General features: G+C 38.0%; 1 protein-coding gene across 1 annotated transcript in view; it reads left to right on the forward strand.

The window, feature by feature from the left end:
* LOC150077333 (carboxy-terminal kinesin 2-like) overlaps nucleotides 1–25,904 on the forward strand; it is a 287,195-nt gene that overhangs the window by 47,949 nt on the left and 213,342 nt on the right. Inside the window, exon 3 of the mRNA XM_090386031.1 lies at nucleotides 6,686–6,899. Within this exon, the coding sequence (XP_090242157.1) occupies nucleotides 6,686–6,899 (214 nt within the window). The remainder of the gene's footprint in view (nucleotides 1–6,685; nucleotides 6,900–25,904) is intronic.

A 25,904-nucleotide genomic window follows, 5' to 3' on the forward strand; every position in this document is an offset into this window, starting at 1 on the left:
AAAAGCCTTCTGAAATCCAAGTATATGATATCAAAATTATTTTCTGCATCGAGTTTCTTGGTCAGTGTATCATAGTATCCAGTCAGAGTTTGGCAGACAAGACTGTCCATTAACAAATCCATGCTGACTGCAGTATGGACTGAGTGATACGCCGTTTTGCCTCTGTGGTGAACGTGAAACTTTTTTAACCAGTAACTCCATTATTCTCCCTGGAACAGACTTTGAAATAACAGGTAATTACTCATGAAACCTTTTATCCTCCTAATCAATTGGAGACGTAGATACATTCACGCACCTCCAGTCCATAGGAACCTTCCCTGAATCCAAGGATGCTCTCATAATTATGGCCTCACCTGCACTTTGCTAATGCTAGAGTCCATTTGCTGTGCTTTTCTTATCATTAAAGCAGAAAAACTGCTACATTTCACTATGAATAAGAAACTAAAAAAAAAAAAAAAAAAGCAACTGCCAGTTTGTGTAAGAGGTATGTGGATGATATGGTGACCTGCAGGAGTTGCAAGAAAAAAATTATTCTTGATTTTCTACAATAAAGTTCTGTGAGGATTCTGTGGTAATTAGAAGGCTAACATGCATTCCTCTGTCAAACTAACACACAAGAAAAACTCACTCGGAAGTTTCTTTTTGAAAAGTCATCCTGTGTTTCTTCTCTCAAAGGAATCGATCAACTTGCCCTGACCTCAACACAAAACCAATATATCAGTCACAGAGACTACATTTAATTCATCTATTGTTGAACCAACTCTTACTGTGATTGGGCCTACTGTACCTGCTAGTAATCAGGAGGAAACTTACATCATTCCAGCAACTGATTCGACCCTGCCTTCAGTACAACTAAACCTCATATGGTATTCTCTGGAAAATTTTGACAAGAATCTTGCCACCACTCATCACCAAGGCTTGATGGCATACCCTATAGGCATCTTCATATCTCTTTTATGAGCTTCCAGTATCAGTCAATCAAAAGAGAGCCATAAATTAATCCTTCAGCTGGATGCATTGTCTCAGATTGACATATGGGCTAAATATAGAACATGAAGCTATGTAGGCATTACAGTATCCGTCTGTATTACTGAAGCAGTTGTATATTTCCAGAAAGAGGCAAATCATAATGTTTTTCTGCAACCAGCTGTGCCAGTCAAGAATATTTGAATCAGTTTGCAATTGGGAGATAACAGACTCCAAATTATATGTATGCTTGTTGTTGACCATTCTGATTAAGTTGCAGAAGTCTTTGTTGGTCATCAAGTTTTTGCTTTTCTTTGCAATTGCGCTGAGTAAGTTGATGTGGCGAGCTTAGATCCTCATTCATTTCGCTGTTTGGATGATTGTAAAAGTTTCGAAATGAATCTTCTTCTCGCCACCGCGTTATAAGGCTAGGTATGTCATTACCGCATGCTTCGTCAGGGCAATGTCATCTTTGTCTTGACACATCTTATTTCGATCATTTTACAAATGTCCAAGTCCAATTCATACAATTTACGATCTCGTATGAGCTTTTCATTGTTGTAGATCTTGACATATTTCATCTCTGACAGTATTTCTGTTTCCTCATTGCGAAATGGAATGTGCTGCATTACTATCTCGCACTTGAACTTGTTGAGATCCTGAGCCAAGTCATAGTTTCGGTAGCATATTATATGTGGATACTGTAATTTCTTGCAGATCTCGTAGAGCTGCATGTGTAATTTGCGACAAAGCATGACAGAGTAATATGATCCAACATAATAGTATGATTATAACAATACAAATACTTATATTGTTGCAATCATGCTATTCAATAATCGGCTACAATCAAATGGGTAATCAGGTTATTGGCCTAACTTGTTCCAAATGTTGATTCGGTAGAGTAAGCAGCAGGCATGTGTATCCTATTTGTCACTAACATTTATTTGGTAGAGTAAGTATCAGGCCTGAGCATAAATTACATCGTTCATGATTTCTGTTCTAGATGTTGGAAATTTAGTAGGTGTCGTCAAAGATGTTTACACATCTTTCGTGTGTACAGGGTACATGATTTTTTTTTTGTCTAAAATGTCGTCACAACAGATAGAATCAGATATGTGTCACTGTGAAAAGGAGCTGAATTTGGTCATTTACCAATAAGACTATATGCATGCAAAGTGTATGCATATAAATACACTGGAAACTAGGGCTTACAATACCAGTCAAAATCTTCATATTCCAAAAACAAACGTTTTACTCAATAAATTTTGATGACAATTTTTTTTTTTTTTTTTTTTTTTATGAAAACCCCAAACACGAAAGGTATCACAACCTATAGTACTTGCATGGGTTGAAGGAGAAGTATGGGGGGAGGGGGATGCCGGAAACTTTGCTCTAGAGTCTAAACATGGGTTTCACCACTTCAACCCTCCAATAAGTGCAATAAAGTAAGGAAATAAACAAGTACTGTTATTACTTGAATTCTTGTTTTAAATAAACTTTTATTGCAATAATAAATATTCTGAAAAAAAATCATTAAAATACAGTTACTCCAGAAACAAAAAAATACATATTGTTACTGCAAAGTTTAGTTATGTTTAAGCATCCACACTACCTCTCCGAATAAAGCGAGCTCTTAAGAAACATAAGCAATCAATAGTATGATCGTTTAAAATGGATCTAATTCTAATTTTGGTACAAATTTTTTTGACAGAAAACGCCCTTTCGGATTCTATGCTGGATGGCGCAATTGTACTGAGATAATCGTAGACGATCTCAGTCCATATTTTCTAGGCTTTGAACTTTTTTAGGAAAAATAGTTAAAAGTATTTCATTAATTTCCGACTCAAGTTCATCTTTTAAAATCTCATTGGAGTCAGGCAATTTCTTATTTTGGAAAGAATTTGTGGAAAACTGATGTTCTGTTCCACGTTGGTCTTCCATGGTTGAATTATGTTCATCATTTTCTGAAGGAGAAAGATGTTTTATTCAGCGAAGTATAATTTTCACTAAGTATCTTTACTGAGTTTGGGAGAGAGCAAAGAGTGGGGATAAGGAATAAAGAAGAGAGCAAAGAGTGCAGTTAAGGAATTCCTCACATATATAAATGCAAAGAAGAGAAGGACAAATCAGATTGGATGCATATGTAATTGCATATGATAGTATTAGTAATTGCATATGTAATTGCAGATGAACTCGACAGTTACTTGGAATCGATATTTACATTAAGAAACCCTTTGTGTCAATGAGATATTGTGGAAGTGAAGTTGAAAAAAATGTAATTAATGATGTTGAAATTTCAAATGATTATTTAATGAGAACTTTCGCGCCTACAGGCAAGTAAGGCTCCTGTGGTTGATGGCATATACCCTATAATCTTAAAGGAGGCAGCAAGTGAGTGCATTGAACCATTAAGGTTAGTTATGAGGGCATCACTGGACTCTGGAGAGATTCCGTTGGATTGGTGTAAATTGGGACATAAAAGCGGTTCTATGAGTGTAACAGGAAATTACCGACCGGCCAGTCTAAATTCAATAGTAGGGAAAATCATTGAGGCAATGATCAAGGGTGGAATTCAGGATCATTTATATGGAAATGGAATTCTGTAGGATACACAGCATGGTTTTGTAAAGGGAAAATCATGTTTAACAAATCTGGTTAGCCATCTTGACAGGTCACTCATGAGTTGGATTTAGGGAATAATTTTGACATTGTTTATTTGGATTTCAGCAAAGCATTTGACTCAGTCCCACATGAGTGGTTACTTTATAAGTTGGAGCAGGTTGGAATCATAGGGAAAATCCTTAGATGGATAGCACGATGGCTTGAGAGCACCAGGTAGAGGGTTGTGATAAATGGTTATTCCTCAGATTGGGTTAATGTAAGAAGTGGGGTTCCCCAAGGATCAGTATTGGGACCACTGTTTTTTTTTGATTATCTTAAATGACATCGATGGAGGGTGTGAGGTCTAATCTTTCCGATGATGTAAAGATCGGTAGAGTAGTTAATGATCGCCGCCAAGCAGAGCTTCTTCAGGGTGACTAGATAGACTTCCGGAATGATCAGAAAAGTGGCAGCTATGCTTTAATTCAGCAAAATGCAAGGTCTTATACCTGGGGAACAGCAACCCCAAAATAACTTATACACTTGGTAGAGTTGAACTAAAGTCAGTAGTGGAGGAATGGGTCTTGGGAGTTACGATGCGGTCAGACATGAAGTCCGAGAATTGTGGACAGGTTGCAATATTGCATGGGTATCCTATCGATGATTTATCGAACATTTGCTAGTAGAGATAACGATGTCATAATCACATAAACGTGATTTTATAACCTTTATGTGATTAAATTATAAACAATTATTTTTTTTTTAATTAGTACCGAAAAACCCGTATTTTTTGTATCAATACCAGAAAAAAATTACCAGGATCAGGTATTGTAAGCCCTACTGGAAACCATCTTCTTCATATGCTCCGTTGTCCCCTTCAATTGTTTTATCATATTAACCGCCATAATGTTAATTTAAAAACTGATATGTGGCCATCACTTTTTTGTTATTATATTGTCTTACTCTTATACTTAACCACTCGTATAATGAAAATAGTAGTCTCTTTTTTTTTTTAATTTTTTTTTTTTTTTGTGAGTCATGTTTTATGTCATGAAGATCAATTGTAAGAAATGTCACTTCTAGAGATGAGATGTATTGCATGTCTCTTTCTATTTGTCTCATACTGCTTGTTTACATTTATACCATTTATTTCTCCATTTGATATGAGTTTGTGAAGTTGCAGGGTTTAATATGAATAATAATTACGTTTACTTATAAATGAATGAATTTTCTCTTTATGCTTGGGTAAGACCATATAAAGTCAGAGGGGTTCATATGAGAGAGAGAGAGAGAGAGAGAGAGAGAGAGAGAGAGAGAGTACAATAACAGCACTTTATTTAGTAGTCATGCAGCCTTAAACAGTGGTTACTCAAAGGGCACATACTTGTGTATCCTCATGCTTGATCACTCTGCTATGGCTGTTGAATTAAAAACAATGTAATTGCAGTCTTAAATGATATTTAATCTCCTTAGGCCACCTACTTGAAATGTTTATGTAATACAATAGCTAGCAAGAGCCATTAGCCCCATCAGAGAGCACAAACTGATAAACCGTAAGTGAAATGTTCTGTTTGATGGGCATCTGTGATAAATATAAACTAAGTATGGCCAACCTGTGTCATGTGCCACAGCACATGACACAGGTTGGCCATTGTTTTCAGCTCCCTGTATGAAAACCACGCACACCATGAATTCCACTTTCATTGCTAGAAATTATGATCTGGATTTAACTTCGACAAGAATCTACATTTCATAAGTACTACTTTTTAGCAGTAATTTAGTGCAATTAAGTAGGGATATTAGTTCCTCATGACACCAGTTCTGTAAGGATAAACGTTTATTCATTAAACTGTCAATATTAAATTTATTTTATAAATAAAATTTTTAACATTTTTAAAATGTAATTTTTTTATTGCCAACTTTAGCATATAAATATCATTTACGAGTTAGAAATAAAAACATTTGTGGATCCATCCTCCAGATGGCACATGATACATTACTAGCATAATGTGTCGTGTTGCTGAAAAGGTTGGCTTCCCTGGCATAAACCAAAAAGTAGTAATATGGTGACAAAGGTTTTTACAAGGACTTCAACTAGCATGACACTGTTCTAATATTTAAAGTTTTTACTGTAAAATTTTATTTAAATGCAACATTAATTCAAGATTATAATAAATTATAAATTATAATTTTTTTTCTTATATGGGTTTTTTTCCCTTATCGGTTCAAAATATTACACTTTATTTTATTTGCATTACTATATTGTTCAGAATTGTCACTGCTTTTACCGCTAGAATATAAAGAAGGAATCAAAGAACAGGGTGTTCAATAAACCATCATAATTATCTATTAGATAGTTTCACGTAACTGCAGGATAAAATCATGTTGGTTCCCAGGTGCATAATGTGGTTCATAATGTGAAGCATCGGCTGTCTCTCAGAACTTGAACAAATGAATAATGTGTGTTGTGACAGGTGGTTCTCTAAGCTTGTAGATCTATAAAGTGAGGCAATATTTTTGTGTTTCATTGTGGTTAATGTGTTAAATAAGACTATTGAGATATATGGACTCATACAAAATTTACCGAGAGAACAGCAAATTTTTGTTTAGATTACTTTAATAAGTGGGCTGTTAAACTAAATTAGAAAATTTAAATCATTAATTTAAATTAATAAAATAGCATTTTGGATTAATATTATGCGATAAAAGTATTTACTGAATCTTATGCTATGAAACATGAGTGATTTGATTTGGCTCGCTGTATTTACTGATATGCATTCACATTTAATGTGTGTTTGAATAATCTAATTCAGAAATTCAGCTTTCTTTCTGATTAACCGAATTCAAGCATAAGCCTGAATTTTAACTTAAACTGTGCAGAATTGAAAATGCTAGTTTCTCTGTAGTTTGAAGGAATTCTTAAAGGCCTTTTCAACACCTCTACATATGTATTACATTGGCAAAATATATGCACTGGCAAGCTATGATCAAAATAGTTGATGCCCTAAGAAAATCCCAATGAAACATCCCTTGGTAAATCATTGAAACCATTTTTACTTTACCATCCTCTTAAAAAGTACAACTTTTTTGAGTATCTTTTTCATTTTAAAACTTTCAGCCTCTAGATGTTAAGAAGGCTCGAATGGAGGGAACGATTTCTTCAAGACGTGAGTCTCAATACACGAAGTCTGTTGTAAAAAAATTCACCGCAAAATCATCATCATCATCATCATCATTGAATTCTGCAGTGAGTAGTTCACTGGTGGGATATAAAAAACCATCATTGAATGCTACAGCGAGTAGTTCATTGGTGGAAAATAAAAAGAATACTGGTAAGCTTTTTTCATTTTGCAATGTTTGCAGTTTATTTTCTTATAACTAATGTTTCAAAGTCTGATGTTCTTGGTTCCCATACCATACTGAAACATTACACTTCAAAATTTTAAGTTTTGAATTATAATGGTTCAAGTGTCACTCAAACTGAGCTGCAATTTAAATTACTTTTTAACTCTTATGGCATTTTAAATGATAAAATTTTAAAAATTCTCATTTTTATGAAGCAATATTTGAATTGGCAAAATGATGCAAGGAAGCAACCTTATTCAGCATTAGCTGGGGTCAAAAAGTAGTATAACTATGTCACCTTCTCTCCAGTCTCCACAAGTTAGTCACTCTGACTACACAATTTTATAATACTGTTCTACAGGTACCTCATCAGTTTTAATTTGTCCATTTGTGTATGTCATGTGACTAAATGTAATGATGCACTCAGCTTTTAGTTTACTCAAGCCTTTTAAAGCCCTAAATACCTTGATCATGTTACTATCTTGCAAATTTCTGATTTCTAAACATTAACTTATAGAACTTAGTTTCTCTTGATAAGGACATCCTTGTATGCCTTAACCAACCTTGTTGCTCTTCTGTGCACCTCTGTCTTTCCTAAAGTGTGGTCTTTGTTACTAGATATCTTAGTGTTTTTATTAAGTGTTATAATTTTATCAATATCCATTATACTCTCAGTATGCATCGGAATGAAACTTCTGCTGTGATCCCTCTATTCCTGACTTGCCTCCTTGGGGCAAAGTGTAGGCAAGGTGGGGTCCCAATGGCTGAAAGGTCAGGGGAACAACACAACAGGACATTACCCGACACAACAATACACACTTTTTACTAAAATCTCTGGTCTTCACAGAGTTCTGTGTTACCCACACAGAGTACACAATGTGGAGATGGGGGAAACCCCTGGTGCCATTAGACCCAAAACACTTTACACTTTATACATCAGAATGGTGATATGTCTAACACAGAGCCAGTCTTACAGTAGTGTTATTGAATATTGAAATCATTCTTTGGTTGATATAGGGACAATAATTTGAATAAAAGACAATAATCAAGCTTCTCATTGTGATACTTTTTTTTATAAGTAACATTTCAGAGAATCTAAATAACAGTATTCTATTATTTGAACGTTAAATATCATTGGTATTTAGCATGGTATTATGCTATTCTTGTGTTGCCTGACGTCTGTTTAAACAAATTCTTGGTACATTTCCACACAAAAAGTCTTGATGGTGACACATTCAGATGAATATAGCAACACTGATTACTTCATGCAACTCTGGAGTCAGATTTTTTGCAGCCAAACTTTGTCTGTGAATAATATAATGCTGCCAGCCGATGTCAGGATTGATTTCACGTATACTTGCAATAAGACCGCTTTTTTGTCCAGTCATTGAGGTTGCTCCATCTGTGGATATACTGATACACCATTCCCACTGGAGTACTAATTCAAGTTTCACAAAATTGTCCAAAGTTTGAAAAATATCTTTTCCCTTTGTATGTTCTGGCATCCGTTTACAACCCAGTATGTCGTCCTTAATAGCACCAATTTCAACATCAAAATAGCGGACAAACACAATAAGCTGGGCATTGTTTGACATGTATGTAGACTCGTCAATTTGCATTGAAAATCTTTTATCCAGTTTGATATATTCAACAGTTTGCAGAATTACATCTTGTGCCATTTCACAAATTCGGTGACCTACAGTAGCATCAGAAGTTGGTATGCTCTTTTATTATGTTTGAAAACTTTTTGTCTCGTATTTTATCAGCGATAATTAACACACAGGGAACAATGAGTGTTTCAACCGCTGTGTACGCCTTTTTATTTTTAGCAACTAATAAAGCTAATTCGTAAGATGTTTCTAAAGCATCTTTAGAATTCGAAGTTTGGGTAAAACTTTGAATAACTTTTTGATTTTAGCTTTTTGAATAACTTTTTGATTTTGATTTTAGAGTTAGCTTTGCGCTTAAAAAATCAATAGCTTTATCTTTCAATTCGACATAATTTGTTACAAGATGTTGTCTTAATAGAGAAGGCTTCATGGTATTATTAAACAAAGTTTGATTGCATATTACACAGGTTGGAAGAGGTGGATCACATTTGTTTGAATAAAATCACACAACTTTTGTCATAATCATGATATTTGGGTTTAGTCTCAGCTTTCAAAGATTTTGCAGTATTATGTTTAGTTTTAACCAATAATAACGTGTAATCTGTGAAACTACATTTTCCAAAGACATTCTCAACACCACTCGGTCCAGATGGAGTAACAAGTGTAACTTCATTAGATCTTTTCAATTCATTATTTTCACTACATACACTGCCATTCTCACCTTCACGTTTTCACTTTAAAATAAACTTATCCATAATGGGGTATTAAAATAATCACACGGAAGAATTAACAGGAAAAATCACCACACAACTGCAACCACGTGCGCACAACTGTCCCCACGAGCTTACAGAGAAGAACTAAAACAAAATGGATGATGAACGGCTGGTAATCCAGCGACCACTGGACACAGTTCGAGTGATTTCGTAAATAGTCGATAGTACTGGCAAAATCCGATTAAACACACATTCCATTTTTGGATTAATTAAATTTGATTAAAAACTTTGACTAAGATCAAAATTGGATTATGTGTATTAATGTCTGCCAAATTATGGAGCAGTAATTTTTTTAACCACTAAATTAACAATAATTAAAAAGAAAATTTAATTATAAAGCATCAATATATATTTAAAAATATAATCATTTTGCATTTTTTAATAGCAATAAATAAATATAGAGATAAATTAGTTTTTTTATTAGGTAATCTAATCCTGTATTTCATTAATTTTTATCTCCATAAAGTCTTAAAAATTATTTTTTTATAAAATTTTAGAAAATATACATCATCTCAATCAGAATGTCAAAATTTTTAATCTAATTTAATTCATCCAAAAACAGAATGTGTGTATAATCAGATTTTGCCGTACTTGACACTTCAACGCAGCACTTTGGATGAATCATCACTTAAATCGCGTGGTGCCTCCGTAGCCGGGTGGGAAAGAGCAGCAGTGCGTAGCACACACATCTTGATTAGACCGGGGTTCGAGCCCGCCACCACCAAATATGGAGGACGTGGAAAGGTCAGGGAATGACCACCGCATATCCCAGAGCAATATGGCCTTAGTTGCTAATGCTCCTAAAAACCAAATAACAACTTAAATCGCAATAGTGTATATACAACAATACAAAACACGCTTAAGTAAAAAATAGGATGAATCATCACTTAGCTTAACAATGGCAATAGTGTAATTACTACTGAATATGGTTAAGTAAAAAATACGTTTCAATTGTTCCAAAATATTTTTGTTTCTTGTTAATCTCTTGCATACCTCTGGTTGAACAACGCTGTTCTAGACCAGTGGCGTGCAAACTTATTTCTCTCGCTACCCCCTTTTTAAATATAAAATTGATACGACCCCTCACTGTAAACTCCAAGGGAGGATGACCACATTTTTAGAGAAGAAAAATAGCATTTTAAAAATTATGTAGTAGAAAATTTTATTTGAGTACTGACAAAAGAATAAAAAAATTGTTTCCTTTTTAATTTGCACATTAAAATAATTGTTTAATGTTTTAATTGAATACGGCAAAAACAACAGATCAAATTCTTATTCTTCAGATTACAGTACAACTAACATATAGGTTAGTGCAAAAGCATCATTTTAACGTAGCCATCTACCAAAGTAGTTAAATTAATTAATTAAATTGGCATCGTTTTTGTTATATCTCATATTGTGAATGCCTTCACAAGTTGCCATAGTATTGTACTACCTCGAGTAAGTAACACTTCACCAGTGGAGAAGACTACTGTTATTTATTCTCAGCCGATGCCACCACCCAGACGGCACCGTTTCAAAGCTTGTTGAGAAGTCAACAATTTAATTAATTAATTTAACTACTTTGGTAGATGGCTACGTTAAAATTATGCTTTTGCACTAACTAATGTTAGTCATTCTACCTCGTAGCTTGAGGCCTTTACCCTTAAATATTTTATAGATAACAAAACAATGAATGAGAAGGAGGAGCCTGGATAACCAATAATATTTGGTCCATATTTGGACTGAATATTTGCAATTGTTAATCTCATGTCATCTTCTGGATCAAGTCTGGAATGCTGTTTTGTTTTTATAGCTGTTAATTTGGAGAAACAAACCTCGCATAAATATGTAGACACAAAAGATAGCTATATTTGTATTGCCATTTTTGATAATTCTGGATACTTGTCTTGAAAAGAGCACCTAATACTTTGTCAGATGACAGGTCAATCAGATCTTCCTTTTTGTTCAATGGTAAGTTTGGGGCATTAGCATTAGTAGAGGCATACGATGCAAGGAAGCAAGCTTATGCAGCATCAGCCAAAAAAAAAATGCTCTCATTTCACCCCTCCATTCGTTCCAAATGCCTGTCCGGCTCAGCCTTAAATTTATTTAGGCTATTAGCTTCTACAACAAAAGATGGAAGCCTGTTCCACCAATCAACTACTCGCTGGCTAAAGGCAAATTTCCGCACATCTATTCTACAACTATCTTTCCTCAATCTGAAACTGTGTCCCCTCAGGTTCTTAGTCTGAACAAGAGGAAGAATCCCATCAGCTTTCAGCTTTCTCAACCCATTCAAGGCCTTATACACCTCAATCAAATCACCTCGCAGGTGCCTACTCTCCAGGCACTGCAATTTGCAGACTTTAAGCCTTTCTTGATAAGTGCACTCCTTTGTTCCTCTCACCAATCTTGTTGCCCTTCTTTGTACTCATTCTAGCAACTCTACATCCTTCCTAAAATAAGGCATCCAGACCTGTACACAGTACTCTAGGTGTGGCCTGACCATTTCCTTGTATAGAGTGTAGAGTGTGTTTAGTGTCAAGCGGCACCAGGGGTTCCCCCCGTCTCCGCGTTCTATACATTGTGAGTGTAAAATAGAACATTGTCAATGCCAGAGGTTTAAAAGTGTGTGGATTTTGTACATATGTAGTGTCGTGTACCGTTGTTCCTCTGGTCATTTAGCCGCTGGGTCCCTAATGGAACCCAATGTTGTCCACACTCCGCCTCGTGGAGGCAGACCAGGTACACCACTATTATAGTTATTTACTCTGGCAGGTCCTGCCACCTAATTTTCTGAGATTTCAGTGGCTAGGACCTAAAAAATAAATAAAAAAAATAAGTAAATAAATAAATAGAATAAAATGAAGGGAAAAAAAAAAACGTTATAGATAGGGTCAGCCGAAAGGAGTACTATTTATACGAATTGATGTTATTAAGTTTTTGGGTGTAGGGCTCAAGCAATTTAGAGATGATTTGTACACTAGTAGTTGTAAGTTAGAGAGAGGGGTGGGGAGACTGAAGGCTGGGTAAAGGTAAAGAGAGATAAGGGGTCCATATAGAAGATGACCCCCAAATCAGTGGAGCAGGCCCATGCCCCACCAGAGGGAAAAGAGGGGCGGCAAGGGGGAGGAGGAGACTCGGAGTCACCTCCCCACACCTGCCCGGGGAGTGGAGGCAAAGGACCACGCATGGGAGCATGGCTAGGAAGGCCTGATTGCAGCATCTGAGCTGTGCTGGTGGTTGTCACTCCTGGAACGAATTAAGGAAGGAGTTGTATGGCACCATTCCTGCAGAGATTTACGGTTGAGGTAAAGTTCGTTGCCTGGCAAAAAAGGTCTTGGGCAAACTTGGAAAAGGCATGGTAGTGTTGCTTGTGTTCCAGAAGTTAATTTTCTTGATCCTGCGGAAGGTATTGAGTCTGTGTAATGAGAATGCGCCGAAGGTCTTCATAAAGCGGGCAGTGGTACATAAGGTGGTCCCAGGTTTCCTGGGATCCACAGTTACACAGAGGGTTGTCCGTTATATGGAAAGAAGTCAGTTTTGCACGAATGGAACCATGCCCTGTGAGAAGGAAGGTGGTTTGGAGGCCTGTGGAGAACCATGTTGGGCATTTGGGATAAACTGTTTGGACTTCTGGAAGAAATTTTTAGGTTATGGCACCCTTTGTAGACTCCATCCACCTAGTTTGCCAGACCTGCGTTAAATGGGTGATAAGTCTTTTCTTCTGCAGTCCTGTTGTTGAGTGGATCAGAGGTGAAGTCTAATATTGTGTCTGATTTTCCTTTGGAGAGTTGATAGAGTAGACCTGTGCGGACAATTTCTAGGTCTAAAGGTAGTACCTGCTAGGACTTGCAGGGCATGGGTTGAGACTGTGTGACAAGCTCATGTTATTGTTAGGAGGGTAGAGTGCTGGATGGTTTCTAGCTTTCGGCAATTGACGACGGTCTGCGTCTTTGCGAACCACACCCCGGAGGCGTAAGTGATGGCAGGGATGAAAACTGCCTTATAGAAGAGCGCCACAGTGCGTTTTTTGAGACCCCAGTCCCGCCGAGTTACCCTGGCCACTAGGGCAGTGTAGTTTATGATCTTCTTACGTAGGTTGACGGTTGACAAGACGCAGTAGGAAAGATAGATTTTTGTCAATGACTACTCCAAGGTATTTCATTTCAGCTTGCAGTTTTATTGTAGTGCCATGGATCTTTATCTGCGGCGGTCTGGTTGGTGCAAGCATACCCCTCAGTAAGACAGAGCAGGTCTTAGCAGGTGAGATGTTCAGTTGGTTATGATTAGCTTGTAGCACTGTCAGTGCATGATTTGCATAGGTCTCTAAGAGAGCCCTGGAGTCTGCCCCCAGCATCAAGATCAGGTCATCCGCATACGCTTGTGATTGGACGTCATCCAGGATGTAGTTCCAGAGGAGAATTCCCCGAACCACATCCCGGAGGCGTAAGTGATGGCAGGGATGAAAACTTCCTTATAGAAGAACGCCACAGTGCACTTTTTGAGACCCCAGTCCCGCCAAGTTTCCCTGGCCACTAGGGCAGTGTAGTTTATGATCTTCTTACGTAGGTTGACAAGACGCAGTAGGAAACATAGATTTTTATCAATGACTACTCCAAGGTATTTAATTTGGGCTTGCAGTTTTATCGTAGTGCCATGGTTCTTTATCTGTGGCGGTCTGGTTGGTGCAAGTGTACCCCTCAGTAAGACAGAGCAGGTCTTAGCAGGTGAGATGTTCAGTTGGTTATGATTAGCCCATTCTTGTAGCACTGTCAGCACATGATTTGCATAGGTCTCTAAGAGAGCCCTGGAGTCTGCCCCCAGCATCAAGATCAGGTCATCCGCATACACTTATGATTGGACGTCATCCAGGATGTAGTTCCAGAGGAGAGGCTCTAGAACGGAACCCTGTGGGCAGCCTCGGTATATGTCTTGAAACATGACTGTAGGGGGTCTTCACCATGATCTTTCTATCTGAAAGATAGCTACTGATGCAGTTATATAGGTGGGATGTTGGCTCGTTTGAGCCGACCCAGGACACTCGGCCACCATAAGGCGTTGAATGCCCCGGCGAAGTCCACGGATATTGCCAAGAAGTATTTATTGTTGCAGTTTTTGGCTGTGGCTATAATATTTCCCAGTGCATCAACAGTTGATTTTCCTGGCTTGAAACCAAATTGATTTGGGGCCGCCAGCCCTGCGGTTTCATAGTGGCTTTCTAATCTCTGGTGAAGGAGCTACTCACAACACTTTGCTCAGGACGGATAACAGAGCAATAGGCCTATAGGATTCTGGTTGTTCTGGTGTTTTTGATGGATTCTTGAGTATTAGGCAAACTAATGCAGTTTTCCAATCTGTTGGCATTGCCTTGTATAATGGGATAATCACCTCCATGACCTGCCCTGGCAGCCCATCTGCACTGCTAAGCGAACTTCATATTTGACTGCACAATTACCCCAGGTGTTTTTCACTTTCCACTTCTCTGAGTGCAGTGCCACAGTATGTTTGTTTCTGGTATGTTTGTATGTATATAGTTGGTATGTTTCTCTTTGGTTATCGCTACCCATACGCATTACTTTGCATTTGTCAAGGTTAAACTTCAGTTGCCACTTCTGAGCCCATTTTCCCAACTTATCTAGATCCAGTTGGAGTAGCATACTGTCTTTATTGTCATTAACAACCCTGCCAACCTTTGTGTCACCTACAATCTTGGACATTCAACCTCCTGATATACCTCCATCAATATCATTGATAAATATACAAGACAACAATGGGCCCAAAACCGAACCCTGGGGAACTTCACTTACAACATTTTTTCCCGAAGAGCAGTGTCCATTGATTACCACACTCAGCCATCCCTTTATCCATTTTAGCAACTTACCTTTAATGCCATACCTCTCCAATTTGTACAGCAGTCTTCCAAGTGCAATAGTATCGAAAGCTTTCTTGAAATTCATGTATATGATATCAAAATTATGTGGTCACAGAGGAACTCCTTTGTGACCACAACATAGTATCCAATCAAATAGGTTAGACAAGACCTCCCTTTAACAAACCCATGCTGTGTCTTAACTATTACTGCAGTCTTGTCTAGATGATCCTGCAATGCTTCTTTAATCAGTGGTTAAAGAAGCATTGCAGGATTGCCCCATTATTTTTCCCGGAACACAAGCTCTGTAGTTACTTGTGTCACCTTTTGAATCCCCTTTGTGAATTGGGGTCACATTTGCAAATCTCCAGTCCATGGGTACCTCCCCTGAGTTCAAAGAAGCTCTCATAATTATGGCTAAGGGTTTGCTTACTTCCTTTGCTGCCTCCTTTAATATAACTGGATAGATCCCATCCACACCAGGTGCCTTTTTTATGTTTATCCTCAACAATTTCTCCTCCACTTTCCTCTCAGTTATTACAAAATCATCTAGCTCACTGCCAGAGTTTACTTCACCTCTGGCATTCCCCTTCCTGAATAACTTTAAGTAATTCCCACATCTTTAAGTAATTCCCACATCAGTATGTTGTGATCACTGTCACCCAGTGGTTCCTTTATCTGCAAATTCTTAATGCATGAATAATCACTGCTGATAATCAGATCAAGAGTATTACTCCCTCTGGTTGCCTCTCGAACATGTTGCTGTAGAAAATAGTCATCCAATAAATCCACAAAAGTCTTGCTAGTGTGCGAGTCACCAACCCACAAGTTCCAGTCGATATCTGGAAAGTTAAAATACCCCATTATAAGACATTCTGATTTACTGGCCCACTCTATATCTCTGCACAATTGCTCATTATACTCATCAGATTCATTAGGCCTATAACACACACCTACTCTTAATTTTCCTTTTCCAGTGCTTATTTCACACCAAACTGACTCAACACTGCATTGTCCACCAACATCAATTGGATGCACATCCTTAGATTTTGTGTTTCTTAACTAACAGCATAATCGCTCCTCCCTTCCTGTACACATTGTACTCCCCAAATTCCAATTATTCATTGCTGATATCTGTGTGACACCACGTCTCTGATATCCCAACAATATCTGCCTTTGATATCTTGACTAGCACTTCAAGCTCATCAAATTTATTAACTATACTCCTAGCATTGGTGTACATGCAAGTATGCATGCACCTATTCCTACTCTTAGTTACCCTAACACAGCTCATGTATTTACTTGTTTCACTATGAGTCCCAGCAGTCTTGAGAATCTCCATTACCTTGCTTTGCAGGCTGCTGCTCATTCTAATAGAAGCAGTGCAAGAATCGGTTTTTACTCTGCCTGTGGAGGCAAAATTATTTAAGTGTATCCCACCCCTGTAGAAGCAGTCTCTCCTGTCAACAAGCACAGACCAGACTGAAAAAAATTCTACCGATTGAGCCTTGCACAATCTCTCTAGGGCTGAATTGTTCGACAAGGCTCTCATCATATACTCCCTCCTATCATGTCTGTGCAGAATTGCAGCACAACAACATCACATTTTGTGCCCTTAAAACATATCTGCTCTATAATGTCATCAACTTTTGCCCCTTGCAGACATACCTTGGTCCTAATCTCAGACATGAAGAAATTTCAAAAGCAAAGGCGTCATGATGCCAATGCAACTTTTTTTTTTCAGTAGATACATTAAATCATTTGGAAAAATTCTTAATTAGCATTGTTAGGTGGGTGGCAATGATATCCCTAAATTGTAAAATGTCTATATTATTGCTATTGACAAATTTAGAAAAACATGGGAACATTTCAGTATTATTACACTCCAATTCAGTTTTCCAAAGGTTTAAGTTTATTTTTGAAAGCTTCTGATATTTGTTCCCTGTCCTTGAAGACAAATTTAAATCATTAAGTTTTTGAAATATATCAACAAGGTATCTAAGTTTTCCAAGCCATTTTTGATTTAGAAACAATTGAGCAAGATTCTGATCTGTATCTGATAAAAACAATAAAACCATGTTTAAGGCCAAAAAGACGTCGCAACAGTTTACCACTGGACAACCAATTGGTTTGTATTTCTTTTTGCTCTAATTGTGTCAGTGAAATTATTCTTTCAGGGATGAAATACTTGATTCTACACTCCTCCTTAATATCTTGTTCTTTATCTAAACTTGAATTTACCAATAAATGTGCTATGGCTGTTCAAAAGAAGAATGTCTGCTGCAATTGGATTTTATCAAAATCTCCAGGAACATTTTTTTCTGCCTACACCCAAGCTTATTAATCAATCCAAACTAAATTTCGAACAGGCTAAGAGTAGAAAACTTGCTTGTTGTCAAAATGTTAGTTGAGCATTCTGGTTTTTATTGGGCGAAGTTTTGCCCATCTCTGTTTCCACCTGTCAGAAACAGATGGTTCTATTGCTCCTTCAGCCAAAGATAAAGATGACCTGCTACCATCCTATTTTTCTTCCAACTTGTGCATTGATGGTCTTGGTAAACTACCTCCCTCCATTCCCACTACACTTCGTTCAATGATTCCTGGAGAGCTCCAGGTCCTGATGGTATTTCTCGACTTCTGAAAATCTGTACTCCTGAATTTGCTTCTGTTATGGGTTGCCTTTTTTCACTTTCTCGTTCCAAAGGTGTTTTCGGTTCTGCTTGGAATAGGACCAGGGTATGTCTGCCAGGGGCAAAAGTTTAAGTTGAAGAGCAGATATCATCTTTTAAGGGCACAAAGGGTGATATTGTTGTACACGATGGCACTAATGACATTAAGAGTAGGGAATCTGTGAATTTACTTAACAAGTATAGGTCAATGTTGGAAGAAAAAAAAAGTCACTACTTAGGGTTAAATGTGAAAGAGTGTGCAATTCTGCCGGGACATGATGAGAGCCTTGTCAATCAATTTGCCATGGAGAGACTGTGCAAGGCTCATGGGGTAGAATTTTTCTCAGCATGGTCAGTTCTTACCAGAACAGATTGTTACAACAGGGATGGGATACACTTAAATAGAAAGGGTGCATGAATATTTGTGATGCCATCGAGACAGTGTTGGGTTGGTTGGAAAACTGCTAGCTTGGTGGGGATTCACAGACTAATAGATTAATGGTAGCCACAGGCAGAGGTGAAAGTGATTCTTGCACTGCTTCTACTGGAATGAGTAGCAGCCTGGAAAGCGATGGATTTCAAGGGTTGCTGGGAGTCATCATGGAACAAGTAAATACATGGGTTGTGTTAGGGTAACTAAGAATAAGAATAGGTATATGTATACTTGCATGTATGGTGGCACCTCCGTAGCCAGGTGGGAAGGAGCAGCAGTGCGTAGCACACGCTTCTTGATTAGACCGGGATTTGAGCCCGTCAACACCAAATACGGAGGATGCGGAAAGGTCAGGGAATGACCACTGCATATCCCGGAGCAATATGGCCTTAGTTGCTAATGCTCCTAAAAACCAAATAACAAACAAACAAACAAACTTGCATGTACACCAATGCTAGGAGTATAGTAAATAAATTTGATGAATTTGAAGATCTTGTCAAGACATCAAAAGCGGATATTGTTGGGACATCAGAGACATGGTGCCACACAGATATTAGGAATGCCGAATTGGAATTTGGGGAGTACAATGTGTACAGAAAGAATAGACAGGATAGGAAGGGAGGGGGGGTTATGCTGTTAATTAAGAAAAACATAAAATCAAAGGAAGTGCATCCAGTTGATATGAGTGGTCAGTGTGGTGTAACATAAGCACTGGGAAAGGTAAAATGAGAGTAAGTGTGTTATAGGCCTAAAGAATCTGATGAGCAATTGTGCAGAGAAATAGTGGGCCAGTAAATCAGACTGTCTTTTAATGGGGGATTTTAACTTCCCAGATATTGACTGGAGTTTGTGGATTGGTCATTCATAGTCGAGCAATATTTTTGTGGATTTATTGGGTGACTGTTTTCTACAGCAACATATTCGAGAGGCAACCAGAGGGAGTAATACTCTTGATCTATTTATCAACAGTGATTCTTCATGCGTTACGAATCTGCAGATAAAGGAACCACTAGGTGGCAGTGATCACAATGTACTGATGTGGGATTTACTTAAAGATGTAACTACCATCAGAGGTAAAGGGAAGGGTTTTTGCTTTTGTAAAGGTGACTACAGTGGTCTCAGAGCGTTTCTAATTCTGTACAGTGGGGTCAACTGATGACATTACTAATAGTGAATTTTAAATGGGAAGCTATCAGGGACTGAACCTTGGAGGGTACTAGGCTTTTCATACCAACTAAGAAATACTGTTGAAGGTTTATGTGTCAGATGAATTAATGATGCTCGTGGTAGAGAAGAGAAATGCATGGGATGCATATAAATTATCTGGCGACACAGAAGCCTATGGCAGTTATAGGCTAATGTATAATCAAGCCTATAACAAGCCTATTTGGGAAAGGATGCAAAAGAAAATAGCAAACAGTTCTTTACTTATGTAAACTCTAGAAGGAAAGGGATGAATCAGATTTGGCCACTTAACATAGTTTGACTATTGATGATCATTCTCAGGGAGCTGATAAACTGAATGAGTGTTTTGTTTCTACATTCACATATGAGGTGTTATTCAAGGAGGTAATGCCAGAAGTTTATCAAACTGTAACAGGGAGCTAAGCGATTTTGTAATAACTGAGAACAAAGTGGTAGAGAAATTGTTGAAGTTTCTTCCAACCAACCAACCAATCCCATCCAACCCACTTATCTAAGGAAGGTAGGTGGGTTGGATGGGATCTATCCAGTTATATTAAAGGAGGCAGCAAAGAAAGCTAAGGAAGGTAGGTGGGCTGGATGGGAACTATCCGGCTATATTAAAGGAGGCAGCAAAGAAAGTAAGCAAACCCTTGGCCATAATTATGAAAGCTTGGACTCAGGGGAGGTCTCCAAGAAATTACAGACCTATTTAACGTCTGTTCCTGCTAAATACAGTCAATCTGCCAACCTACACTGGACCAGCATGGCAGATTACGGTCCATTTCCCTCAACATGAACTATTGAGGAGGCTTCCATCCTGCAGTGGGTTGATAATGGCTGCAGTTTACCTTTGCCTTTTTACCTGGGGAAAATAATCTAGTCACTGGGTAAAGAAGCACTGTAGGATCATCTAGACAAGACTTCAGTTAAAGTTCAGACACAGCATGGGTTTGTTAAGGGGAAGTCTTGTCTGACAATTTTGATTCGATACTATGATGTGGTCACAAAAGAACTGGGTACAAAAATAATTTTGATATCATATACTTGGATTTTAGGAAAGCTTTTGATACTGTGGCACATGGAAGACTACTGTACAAAATTGGAGGAGTATGGCATTAAGGGCAAGTTGCTACAATGGAGAAAAGGATGGTTGAGTGGGAGAAGACAGAGTGGTTATCGATAGACACTGCTCTTCATGGACTAATGTTATTAGTGGAATCCCCCAGGATTTGGTGTTGGGCCGTATAGAATTTAAATACTGTCTCAGACCACTGTAGTCACCTTTACGAAAGCAAAAACCCTTCCCTTTACCTCTGACGGTAGTTTACTTCTTTTAATAAATCCCACTTCAGCACACTGTGATCAGTGCCATCTAGTGGTTCCTTAATCTGCAGATTCTTAATGCATGAAGAATCAATACTGATAATCAGATTAAGAGTATTACTCCCTCTAGTTGCCTCCCGAAAATGCTGCTGTAGAAAACAATCATCCAATAAATCTACAAAAGCCTTAATAGTGTGTGAGTGACCAACCCACAAATTCCAATCTCTGGAAAATTAAAATCCCTCATTATAAGACACTCTGATTTACTGGCCCACTATTTCTCTGCACAATTGCTCTTTATACTCATCAGATTCATTAAGCCTATAACACACACCTACTCATTTTTCCTTTCCCAGTTCTTATTTCACACCAAACAGACTGAACATTGCATTGTCCACCAACATCAATTGGATGCTCTTCCTTAGATTTTGTGTTTCTTAACTAACAGCATAACCCCTCCTCCCTTCCTGTCCTGTCTATCCTTTCTGTACACATTGTATTCCTCAAATTCCAATTCTGCACTGCTTATGTCTGTGTTACACTATTGTTGGGACATCTCTTATATCCCAACAATATCTGCTTTTGATGTCTTGACTAGCACTTCAAGCTCATCAAACTTATTAAGTATACTCCTGGCATTGGTGTTCATGCAAGTATACATGCACCTGTTTCTAGTCTTAGTTACCCTAACACAGCCCATATATTTACTTGTTCCACTATGACTCCCAGTAGTCCTGCAAATCCCCATTGCCTTGCTTTCCAGGCTGCTGCTCAATTGCATTTCAATAGAAGCAGTGCAGGAATCACTTTCACCTCTGCTACTGGCTACTGTTAATCTATCAGTCCGTGTATCCCCCCAAGCTAGCAATTTTCCGACCCACCTAGCAAATATTCTTGCACCCTTTCTATTTAAGTGTATCCCATTCCTGTAGAAGCAGTCTCCTGTTAACAAGCACAGACCAGGCTGAGAAAAATTCTACCCCTTGAGCCTTTTGCAATCTCTTCAGGGCCAAATCAACAAAACTAATGTTGATCAACAAAACTAATGCAAATGCTAATGTTAATTTTAAAAAGGGTGACAAATCCCTCCCATCCAATTATTGTCCTATTGCACTTACTTCTACTTATTCTAAATTAATGCAGAAATCAATTAACTGCTAACTCTTAAACTGTCTAGAAACCTTCCATATGCTCAATGAGCCCAAATATGGATTCTGTCACTGGTAATATTCTGGCTTATGTTTACTAATCCACGAACAAATTTAGTGGAAAAGTTTTATGAAAGTGAAAGTGATTTTTGATATTTCAAAGGCTTACATCGTGTTTGGTTTAAGGGTCTTCTAAATAAGCTTCAATCTTATAATTTACTAACTGTGTTTTGTAATTTGTCTACGTTCCCTCACTGTGGTTTATGGTAGATGGCTCTCTTTCTTCTAACTTCTCCACTAATGTTAGTGTTCCCCTAGGTTCAGCTTTTTCTCCCAATCTTTTCTTCTTGTATGAGGGACATTGAATAAATTATCTACATACCTGTGAAGGAAAAGAGATAGAGGCAAATATCTTTTTTGATTTTCAATGTAACTTAAATACAATTGTTTCAATTTGTTGGCAATGAGGAAATACCAGACAAAATTCTTTGTCCTGTCCATCCAAGAATGCAGAAAAGCAGACTTCAGTTCATTATCATCAACAATGTGACATTCACGTACATTTTTGTTGAGGTGTTGAAACAAGAAATAGTAACTGAGATGCCTGATCTGGCCAGTAAGTAGGATGTAAGTTCTGTAAAGTCAGTCATTCAAAGCAGCAGCAGCATGTGACCTGTGTACTGGTGCCTTTTCCTGAAGAAGCAGCACACCTCTGGAAAGTTTTTCATAGCATTTTTCCTTTATGATATCCCTTAGATTGTACAGTAGGGTTGCATATGACTCCCAATGACCGTCTGCTTGTGTTCTGAGTAGTGAATGTTCAAAATTCCCTCAGCATCCCAAAAAATGGTGGCTATAATCTTTGCCAGCTGAAGATTGTGTCCAAAATTTTTTGGGTGGGAGAGAACCCTTGTGCTTCCATTGCATTGATTCTTGCTTGGTCTCAGGGTCCCAGCAATGAATCCATGTTTCATCATCTGTAACAATTCTAGAGTTTAAAGTTGCAGGATCCCTTCCATAAAGCTCTAAATTCTCCTCACAATGCCATACTCTGAATTGCTTCTGCACAATGGTCAGAAATCTGTGTACCCAACTTGAATCATTGAAATATAACTATGGGAAGTACTTTAGCTAGAAAATTTATTGAATGCACCTCTTATATATCAATGACCTTCTTCCATTGACCGGAAATCCTCTCCATAGTTTTGCTGATGATAGCACATTGCATTCCGCCTAGCAGTCTGAGAAACCTTCCCACTGCACAAATTACCAATTCCTTAAGTGTTGCTCTCCGGGTAATTCTGCAGTGGGGCAAAGGTAACTTAGTTGATTTCAATCCTTCTAAAACTTAGCCCTCTCTTATATCTATCAAAAAGGATTCTTCTGCTTCTATGCCTGTCTTTGATCACCCCGATTTCTAGGCAAGATCCTATATCTCTATTGGGAATTACCCCGACTTCTAATCTCTCTTGGCATAAGCACATTACAAATATTGCTTCCTCTGTATCTAAAACACTGGGTTTTCTCTTTTGCTGTTGGCATTACTATACTTCCAAACAGCTATTCACTATGGACAAATCACAAATCCTCCCTACCATGGAATATTTTTTCCACATCTGGAGTGGGCCCCCTCTCAGGCTTCTAGATTCCATTTGAAAGAGAGAGTTAGGTTAATTAATGACTCATCTCTAACAGAGTCTCTCCACTCTGTCTCAGACATTCTGTTCCTGCTCATGCCTTTTCTACAGATACTTCAGTGGGCACTGTTCTTCTGAATTGGCTTCTATAATTCCCTCTGTCTCTCTTCCAAATCAGTCTGAACACATGCCACAACCAGTCAACGTTGGTTTACTGTCCTACTTCAAACTCACAGAACCAAGTTTTTTTCTCTTTCATTTATTCATTCAACTTCCGTTTTCTAGAACAACAACCTTCATTCATACGTATTTCATGAAAGTTACAATCCACATAAGTTCAAGTCTAATGTCAACAAGTATCTACTTTGATCTTCATGCACAGTACTAAGTGCTATAGATTCTAATACCCCTTGTGTTTGGGGTTTTCATAACAACCCCCCCTCCCTCTTATCCTGTCTGTTCTTTTTGCATAAGTTTTTGGTTGCATGAACTTGCTGTGATATGCTAGATTTAAGTGTGTGAATGCAGATATATTTGTGTATGTATATATGTGAGTGAATGTTGTATGTATGTATATATCAATATGTGTGTCTTGTGCTGGGTGGGAAATGATCCACCCTGGGGGGGATTGTGAGTGTGTGCTATCCTATTCAAGGAATTATATTGAGTGATTTTAAATTTGTTAAAATGGAGAATGAAGGAGAATGTTAGCTGTTGTACCCTGAACCATCATATAAAACCATCTCGGTAGATGGTTTTATGTGATACATCCTTCACTTTTCTTTTAGGTATTTTGATGTGTATGTATATTGATTTTGAAATAAAAGAGCTTTTGTATTGTAAATAGCTTATTGATCTTTCACAAATTTCCATAATTTCAGCTGGAAGACAGGAAACAATGGATTTATGATAATTAAGAGATGTATACTTGCGATTGCAATGTATCTAAATGTCTCTGGAAAACCATCGATTGAGAAACCCAATTTTGTAGTTGAAATTGCGGTATTAGTGTTTAGAGTTAGATCGAGCGTTTCTTGCACTAAGGCTATTAATGGTTTGGTTTCTTTCAATCGGAAGTTAACGTTCAAATCGCCACTCATGTACATGGGTATTTTATGTAAATCTTTCTTTAACAGTGCTGCACCTTGAATTGAGTATGGCACAAAAACAAGATGATTGAAGTCAGTTATATCCTGTATGTCACTGTTCAGAGAAATATAGACAACAACTGTATCACTTGGCCATTGGGTAACAAGCACTGCACTGTACATATATTGCCAATGGGCCGAACACTAACTGACAAACCAGTCGTTTGTTGATAGATGACATCTAAGTATGGCATAACAATTTGTACCATGTCCATCTTGTGATATATTGTGACTCCAGCTGTTCGTTTGGTTTCATGCTTGAATTGAACCATGCAATCTAAGTTCGGAATGCTGACACTCTCATTATTGTCTAACCAAGTCTCAGATAGCAGGAAGATTTGGCATTGCTGAGTAACAGTGTCATTGTGGTGTGCCCTTAGGCTTTGACAGTTGAGTGAGACAACTGAGAGTTCCTTCCTATTGTGGATGAATTTGAGCAAGCTGTCCTGTTTTGTTTGTAGCCGATTAGTCGCGAACCTGGTAAACTCATTTTGTAGATCGATGATGGATGCAGCATTTCTCAGTCCATGGTAGAATCTCTTGTCACAGCGTGACGAGATGATGTTAAATTCAGCAATGCCAGTTTTGCATGACAGAGATATATATAAACCAGCTGCTGTTCATGCCTGTTTTCGTATTCATAAACCACTGTATCAAACATTCCACCTTGTGACGTGTATGTATCGTCATTGCACAAGCCAGTATGAGAGGAACGTGATTTGGTTCAGATTTCAGGGTTGATGTTGTTCAATGATGTACTCCTGGTTCGTCTTGTGAGTGGCACAGCTGTGGGATTGATGTTTGCTTGCATGTATGTCACCACCTTCTTGCAGGCTAACTCCGATCATAGCCGAGGTGGTAAATTCGAGCCACAGTTGTATCTGTTGCTCTGTTTATTCAATCTTGGATAATTTAATCACGGTGTTGTTAGCAAGCCAATCATAACATCCACATCGGTTGTGACGATATATGGCTTTCCAATGACCAGTGGGAGCTTGTAGAGTAATCTGCCGGTGTCGATAACCAACATTTTATAGTTTCTGCCAAACATGTGCTTCTTGCAATGTGTTCATGCAACGCACAAAGATGTCTTGCACAACTGATTCCACTTTCTCCTATGTGGCATGAGGATTGTTTGGTTGTGCTCGTTGACAGAATTACTTCACAAAGAGTTGTATACCATTTGGACAGAAGCAATCAGCTTCCTCCTGA

Source organism: Mastigoproctus giganteus, chromosome 12 (assembly GCF_048544385.1).
Source record: "Mastigoproctus giganteus isolate SK-2022 chromosome 12, ASM4854438v1, whole genome shotgun sequence".
Taxonomy (NCBI): Eukaryota; Metazoa; Arthropoda; class Arachnida; order Uropygi; family Thelyphonidae; genus Mastigoproctus; species Mastigoproctus giganteus.